This window comes from Parus major, chromosome 1A (genome assembly GCF_001522545.3).
Source record: "Parus major isolate Abel chromosome 1A, Parus_major1.1, whole genome shotgun sequence".
Taxonomy (NCBI): domain Eukaryota; kingdom Metazoa; phylum Chordata; class Aves; order Passeriformes; family Paridae; genus Parus; species Parus major.
In genome coordinates, this window is record NC_031773.1 from 24,677,834 (window position 1) to 24,686,506 (window position 8,673).

The following is an 8,673-nucleotide window of genomic DNA, read 5'->3' on the forward strand; positions in this document are numbered from 1 at the left end:
GGCTTGTAGGCTTTTCTTTCTGCAAAGCTTTCATTTGTTCTCCTGGACAGTGGCTATTTTCAATATGAAGGAGGACAAGTCTCAGAGTCAAAAGTCTTGCTGGGCAGCAAATGTATCAGAAATTAAACTGTATACTAACTTTCTGTGCTTAGCAGGCAGAGCTCTTAAAACTTTAGTTTCAGAATAAATGTATGTATGATCTGGTGAAGGTCAACTGCAAAGTTAATGTCGTTATCTGGTTTAAAATTATTACCTGTGTATTTTTACTGGAATAAAAGGGTCTCATGCTCAGTCCCAGTTCTCTTACTGCTCCTCATTAAGGCATAGTTTATTTCAAGTATTAGCAAAAGTTCAAAATTTTATTTAGTGCAAAAAGAAGATGAAAGCAATTGATGTTTTTGTTTGTGAGAGCATATGTGACCTCCATCTCAGCTATTTATGTCATACACTGACATTGCATCTGTGGACTCCTAAAGTAGATCTGCCATAAAAAGATGACCTCTGTCTTATTTTTGGGTATAACAGAGGATTATAGTAAAAATGCAAAAATTCTGACTTCCTGACATTTTTATCAACCCCAGTAATATGTTTCAGTTGGAAAATGCTGAAGTTGTCAACATGCAGATTTTAGATATTTTGTTCTTGTTGGATTTTCTGTAACTCAGCATCTGCAACTGTTGATTTTGCTTCTTAGGGAGTCTCTTACACCATAAGTACTGCCTCATAAATTCCTGTACAAGCATGTAATTAATCTGTTTAATTTTCAAGAACATTTCTGTCTTCTGATTAAATGGTAATTTCCTGTATCAGAAATCTAATGTCCTCTCTAATCAAAAGATTATATTTCAAGATCAGATTTTTTATTTTTTCTTTTCTATGCTAAGTGTATTTGAAGGTTTAGAATTCAGGTAAAATATACAACTAGATTTTTTTCTTATTTCTTTGAAATTTTTACTTCAAGTTGTTTTCAAATTAGTACTTCAACATTTTCATCACAAAATGATGTGTTAACTCTACTCCTTCAGCTGAAATTTAAAAAAACATCAGTAAGATTTCAGACACTAGGGCAGGAGAAAAGTGGCATCTTGTCTAAATAGTGTATTCATAACTTGGCCCTTACCTCAGTTGAAGGTATTAAAATATTGCCTGAAGTTGTATGAAAAAATCTGTTTTGCCATATTTCATATTCAAGGTGGACCTTTTTCTATATTAATTAAAATCATGCAGTGAGGAAATGATGGGTATTTTTTGTTAAATAACTTCAAATTCTGTTGGCATTTATAGGAAGAAATAGTATTTTCTATATTATGGCAGTTGTACCTTGTCATGGAGATATGCATTTGCCTCTTTCATCTACTGTAGGACAAGTTATCGAAATCAAACCTATCAGGATGGTCACTTTTTTCCATGTTCTTTGTGTCTTGGGAAGATTCTGAACACTCAGAGCTGAAAGACAGGGCAATGGGACCTCAGCTGCTGGGCTTTGAGTGCTACTCACTGATTCACCAACCTGATGTCCAAAGTGAATGTCCACAGTGAAGAACAGACTTTTAGGTCTGTTCTTCAAGATGTTCTCTCAGGTTATTTTGAAAGTAAATTATATTATGGCTTTGAAGGATAATAATATAATTGTGATTGGGTATTTTGTCTTCAGAGCAGTGTTTGAACTATGAACAGTTAGAAAGCAATGGATACCCACTGATTGATGAATGTAAAATAAATAGTAAAATAAATAGGAAAGAATCCTCCTACAATGTGGCATGCAGTTGCTGTACAAACAAACAAAAAGTTAAAACACATTGAATAAAACAAAAATCGTGATAAAGCATATGGACAGCTACATAATCATAGTGGAAATAGCTAAGATGGGAGTTCTCATTCTATGGTATGTGTATCACTAGTGGTATGAAAATTATTTCAAAGTGGTCTTCAAATAAACTCTGAGCATCTGAGCTGAAGAATGTCTCCTTCATATGAGTTACTATTATTGCATTCCCACAGGAAACTAGCACAAAGATCTGGAAGTGTGCCTAGGGATTGGTACATGCCACATTTGTACCATCACTAATCTGGTAAAATACAATTCTTTTTCCCCAGCAGACTAAAATGGCTACTTCAGGCATAAAGGATAACCTGGTAAGTGATAGGTCACAACAGCTCAAGCAGAGTGTCATGTTATACACTTTAATACCCTTCTCCAGCTCTTAGCAGGGAAGATGAAGTTGTGACATTGTGTCATTCTGGGAACATCCTCAGGTGTACTTCACAGGCTTTTTCCAGGTAAACCAGTGAGAACAAACAGGAGTAACTTGTTCTCTTGTGTAATTTAAAAGTCATTTGCTGACAGCTAAAGAACCGTGAATATTAGATTTTATCCAATACATAAACTATAGCAGGCAGAGACTTTTTTCCCATCCACTGCTCATCAAGCCTGCCTGCCCAGACTCTTATCACTAGCTTTCATTCTCATCTGGTTTTAATTGCCTGGCATTCACAATTTGTGTTCCTTAGGCTTCTCACAGCTCCTCGATCAACATGTCTGAGCTCCTTGTCCCAACTCGTTATCTCAGTTTCCTCTAGCCAGTCTCCCCATCCCACCTTCATCCCACCTTCCCCACCTTTGTCCAGTTCTCAGGTTTTGTCCACACGCAAGGGCATTTCATGACTGAGACACTGCAGTACCTTCATCTGCATTTTCTGTGAACAAGTGTTTCAAAGGTAGCTCTTCTACTAGTTCTAAAATTTAGCATAGCTGGGTTTTTTTCACAATGGCTGTTACACTTCTCCATGTAAAACTTCAAAAGTTTCTGCTACCATGGAGTTGCTGGATAGATACATACATTTCAAAAAATGTATTTAAGTGAGCACTTTATATCATATACTCTGTAGCTATGTACATAAGTATGACTATGTAAATTAAAAATATAGATATAAGCCTAAGCAATAGGTGAAAATATCAAAAAAATTAAAATTTCTGAAATGGATTATACCCAGTTAATGGGTAAACTCATAATTAACCGTGTTGCCTTTAAGTAATCATTTAAGTAGGCTAATTAATATGTGGCCATGCATTTTAAAAGAAGATTTGAACTTAAAAACATATTTTAGATAATATTACAATACTATTTCACTTGGAATGTTTATTAATCTGAACAAGCATTTAAACAAGAACAAGTATACAACTTAACAGGCACAGATATATGAAAGTACAAACATACATTTTGATCAATACAATGCAATAGAATTAATAGTGTCAAGTGAGTACTAACCAATGTATAATATTAAATGAGTAGAAGAATAATTCAGTATTGCCAGCAGTTTGGGAGATGACAAGTCTAATTTCAAAGACATTCTCAAATGACAAAGGAAAAATGTATTAATCCTTCATATTCAAGATAGTGTAAAAGTAAATATATGGCTGTACATATTTGAACATATAGTTATAAATACACATACATGTGTATTAATTTGAATCCAATAGAAGTAGTATACAATAATATGATTAATACAGAACATTTTAAAAATAATTTCATTAGGCAGTGTTGATGGATTTGCTTTTATACTGAAGTAATCTATGCATGGCCATTGACTAGCAGAATTATTAAAAAGTCATTGTTATGGCTTCAAAGCTAATACGTTAGGTAATAATCATGGATAATAATCGCTGGATTATATAAGTAAGCAAACTCTTCTGCTGTCTTTAAACATATACAAAATTTCAAAATCGTGCAACATATATATCTTGACAGAGTCCCAAGATGCCTGCAAAGTTATTCAAGCACTTCAAATACTTTCTAGTACTTACAGATGTGTCTGAATGCTTCACTTTGGTGCTGTTTTTGAGAAAAGAATAAAAGGGAGTTAGGGAAACCTGGTTGAATATTTAGGAAAATATTCTGCTGCATAAATGAAGTGGCAGGAGATCCATAAAACCAGTCCCCAGAAGTGCTGTGGGGTTTATCAGTCTGTAATTGAGGTGAAAACTTCCCCGTGATTAAATCACTGTTTACATTCCACTTTTGGTATTCATGCACAAACTGCAGTCTGTCAGCGTACAGAAGTTTCCACAGTGGATCCGGAAAATAATGTGTTTGGTAAAGCAAATTTGGTGCTGGGCAGGAAGGAGAGAGTTCCCATGGTGTGAAATAATTCACAGCAACGCAGTGCTTTACCTCCTTTTGGTGTCCTCGCTTTCGTGACCTTCGATGTTGCCTGAAGTCCCCATGAACAAAGTCATTTAAGTTTGATGGGTGAATACTCCAATAGTTTCCTTTGCCATCCTCACATCTTCCCACCTTGATGAAACAATCATTTAGTGAAAGGTTGTGCCTTACACTGTTCCTCCAACCTCGACCTTTGTTCCTGTAAAAAGGAAAATTATCTTCAATATATTTGTAGATAGCAGCTAAATTCAGTTTATTTGTGGGGGAAGAAAGTATCGCCTTTGCAATCAAAGCTATGTATGAGAGAGGTGGCTTATCCAGAAGTCTTCCTTCATCCACAATCACAGGAAGACCCTTTTTGGCAGTTTTGTGAGAGCTGGGAATTCGGGGTAGAAGCCCTTGAGCCAGTTTTCCTTCTTCTTTTCCTACTGTACAGATGTCTAGACTTCCTTCATTGTTTTCAGAAGAGTCTTCACTCATTATAGCAGCCTGAAACCCAGCATTTATTTTAAGAGCTCTGATATTTTACTGCAAATAGCCAGTTGAATAATTGGCCCACTGAATATAACCAGCAGGAGAAGTGAAAGTTGGACTTCAAATGTGCTGCTCTCACGTATCCAGATTTCTATTTTATACTCTGTTAAGTCAACATCCTTAACAACGAAAACCGAACTGCCTATGTTTACAGAAGTCAAGGTGCAAGTCCTAGCTGAATGAAAAAAAATACAAAATAATTATGCTGTGTTAAGTATGAAGATAAACAGACCATGACGTTAGCCTCCCACTTCATTATAATCTGATAAAATACCCTTCAGTGTTCCCCATTGAAACATAATGATTAATGAGAAATTTAAGGTGCCTAGATAGAGTTGCAAAATGATCAGACTCTCCAGTGATATGCAGAACAAACTGAAACCAACATGTTGGTTCCTGTGTTTTACACTTAGTCATACATGTTGTATTTAGTACAATAAACATTTGTTTTACCTGCTAATAGAAAGTTCTGTGTGAAAGGAAAACACCTATCAAATTTTATAGCTGCCATATAGCTATTGGTGAAATTGAATTAAAGCAAAAAAACCTCCAAAGACAAATTTCTCCCTGTTTTTTCTTATTAGCTCTCTGATAGCAACTAGCTTCCGTGCTGAGTATGCAAGTGACCAGTTCTGCCAACACAAGAAACCACTTGAGGGAGCAATCAACACTCAGAGAGTTCTGTGCTCTGTCACACCCAAAGCACAAACTGTCACTTGAACTTTGACATGGCCCTCAGCCTCCTGGGGTCTGACACTGCTAAGGAGAAGACAGTCACCTCATCTTGGAAAAGGCTGCCCTGAGAAGTTGTGGATACTCCCTCTCCTTAAGTGTTCAAGGCCAGGTTGGGCTGGTTCTGAGCACCCTGGTCTAGTAGAAGGTGTCTCTGCCCATGACAGTGGGGTTTGAACCCCAAACATTTCTATGATTCAATAATTCTATGGTCTCATGAGATTAGTCTAGGAAGGTTATTAAATATGTTGAAATACATTCTAAAGCAAAATGAAACAACATGGTGGAAGCTTTGAAAGAGGATGTATTTCCTTTTGGGTCACTTTTGATATTCAAAATACATATTAACAAATGAGGTCTATATTTTGGGGTATCGACAATGGCATCAAAAATTTAACTTTAAAAGGCTGAAGTTGATGCTGTTTTTCAGGCTCCTTTGGGTTCTGAAAATAGCCCTTGATTGCTCCTTTCATATGCTAGTTCTGTCAAAGAGAGAGGGACATTAGGGTATCTATTAAAATGATCCCTTTCCTCCTGATCTTGAAGTTCATGCCCTGACAGATCATCTTTATTGTGCCCTTGTAAGCCTTGTCTCAGTTACATTACCTGAAACCAATGTTTCGGTTGGTAGCCTGATGTTTTTAGATTAGAAAACAAGACTCATAATGCAACACTATAGGTCACATGGGCTACCTAATATTTCTGTGCCAGGATAGAATTTCCACCTTCTTGCTTGCAAGATTTAATAGAACACTTTTCCAGTAATCATTGTGAATGTGATATACCTGGTATTTTAACAGCCTTGTCCATTCAAAAATCCTAGTGATAACATGGTGAGCTATTTAATAGTTTTTTCTTGGTCTCCAGTCTCAGCAGTAATTTCTTTTGAAGGCATTCATTTGACCTGCTCTATCCCTACTAGAATTTGTCTGCCTGGAACATCCTAAAGTTGCCATCATCTGTTACTGGTAGTTTTTCATAATCTTCTGATGACTAATTTACCCAGTTTTTTCTCCTCCTCTCTTATTTGCAGTTGAATGGTTGCCAAGTCATAGCAGAAATTATTGAGATTATCTCTGAAATCTGTGATCTGGCACGTTAGACTATTTTATTTATTCATGCCATTTCTGTTGTTTCAACTTTAAGCAGGTTATACCTAAAGGGGTTCCTACAATAATAATATTAAAAACTTGATTTTAATTCAGAATACCAGATTTTCTATATTAGGTTATTTCTACATAAATTTGTGTTTTTATGAAGCACTGCAGTTGTAGACTGGAAAATTAATGTTTCTCACTGTGACAAGGACTGTGTGTTCCTTTCCCCATAGCTCCAAGAAACACAGAATCAACCACATGTTCTGCTATTTTAGTAGTGACTTTGAAAATTGAAGGATTGTAAAGAAGGACAAGGCACAGAACCCAAATTTTGAGTGCCTACAAATATCCAAATTAAATTAAGAATAAGGAAAACAATCTAATTAGAGTTTTTTAATTTTAAGGGAAGTCTTTCAGGAACAGAGGAAACCGATTTTATTAAAAGGACCCAGTCTGAAGAAATAGAAATTTAAACGCAGTAAATGCCCAAAAGTCAAATGCATAATACTTGAACTTAAATCCTATATAAGAAGAAAAATCGTGTTGAAAGGGCTCCATATATAAACAGATGAATAGTTCTTTCAGTAAGTAAAGGAAGATCATACAGGGAATGAAAGACAAAAGTGTGAGCAGAAAAACCTACATTTGGAAGGGCTGCAAGTCCCAATCTCTGAAATCACAATTTTTTCAGATATACCACCAAGGAAAATATTAATCCCATACTCCTGGTTGTCTTGCTTGTTCCTTCTTTCTGCACATTATTTCTGGAGTTAGCTTTTATTTTCCTCCGAGTCTTTTCATTAAAGATGGAAATTCCTCTCTGCCCAAAATTAGATTTCATCTAAAAAACAAAGACAAGTTCCCTGTTTTATCCTTATTCTTTGTGGGAACTCTCTTGTCTGAAATGTATGCAAAGCTCTTACATTAGAGGAGCAACTTTCACGGGCTCAATGTCCAGTTTTATCTGAAAAGAAGAATGAGAGACAGGGAAAGCATACTGTATATTCTTACTATGCAGACTTTTTCCAACCTGGGGAAGCAGATTCCTCTTCAAATGTCTGTACACACCTTATTAAAGCATCATTTTTGTTGTCACATCCTCTTTGATGCTGCTAAAACCCTGCATGGTTATAAATCTGAGATTTCCCACAAAGCGCCATAAAAAGAAGGGGCTAGCTTTATCAGCTAAACTAGTTAAATAGTTTATCATATATATTTGTGAATAAATTATGTATTCTTGAAAAGATGAATGAGGACAAAAGAGCATGTGGAAATTCTGTTCCAGTAATGTAATGTGCTCTGAATTTTCACTGTTCAAGGTTTTTTTTCCTCTGCCCTTAATTTAGGTTAAGGAGAGTTTTTCAATGTCTTAGCTTTGATTGTATGAATCTAGGTGATCCCCTTACATAGAAAGCCTGCAATTTTTTTTCTTGATACTGTGAAAACAAGCACATATTTTAGGGAGTGGTCTGGTTTCAACTTTGGGTCACAGAGTAGACCAGTTGCAGTCATAGGACAAAGTTTTGTTAAAAAGTCTGACAGTGCCTACAATCTGTAACAAAGAGCAGAAAACATTTGTCCTTACTCAGCCTTTATTACTAAAATTTAACTACAGTCATATGGAATTTAGAAAGAAAATGTTGCCTAAGTGTAATACTGTATTTTCTTCCTTGGCTCTACATACTTTCAGAATTAATTGCTGCTTCAAAACACCTCTCAAAATATGCCATCAATGTTTCTTTCTAAAGTATATAACCTTTAAAATATTTCTTCAGCCTCTGGTTCAGCACTTTTGACCATTCAACAGTCAGCAAGAACAGCATTCTCTGCAAGGAGAAGATGTATTTATGCCTTATCCTAATAGATTTATTTAATAGCAGTGCAGAAAGTAATACATCTCATACTATTTGCTAAAGAAGTGCAGTTTTCTAGGGCACTGGGGAATACACTGTTAGGAAGCCAAGTGGAACCAGATTTTATACTGCTCATCTTTAGTCCATGCTTAAGACATAATTGTTTTCCACTTGATGCAAAGGTATAGCCTCATTTCTTTCAGTTAAGGCAAAGAAAGATCAGCTGGTCAGTGCTAATAACATATATGACAAAAACATTTGACTGTAGTTTTTGTTGCACCGTTTGTTTAATTA

The 8,673-nt window shown here is 35.7% G+C and overlaps 1 protein-coding gene across 1 annotated transcript; it reads right to left on the reverse strand.

Moving 5' to 3' along the window:
- Positions 1–2,970: 2,970 nt before the first annotated feature.
- LOC107204258 (forkhead box protein D1-like) lies at positions 2,971–4,750 on the reverse strand. Its single transcript, XM_015627113.2, has one exon. The coding sequence runs from the start codon at positions 4,641–4,643 to the stop codon at positions 3,795–3,797; it is 849 nt and encodes a 282-aa protein (XP_015482599.1). The 5' UTR covers positions 4,644–4,750; the 3' UTR covers positions 2,971–3,794.
- Between the last annotated feature and the right edge of the window lie 3,923 nt (positions 4,751–8,673).

Bases quoted from the DNA above. Each gene is read 5' to 3' on its own strand.
- LOC107204258 (XM_015627113.2), bottom strand. From the start codon at position 4,643: ATGAGTGAAGACTCTTCTGAAAACAATGAAGGAAGTCTAGACATCTGT.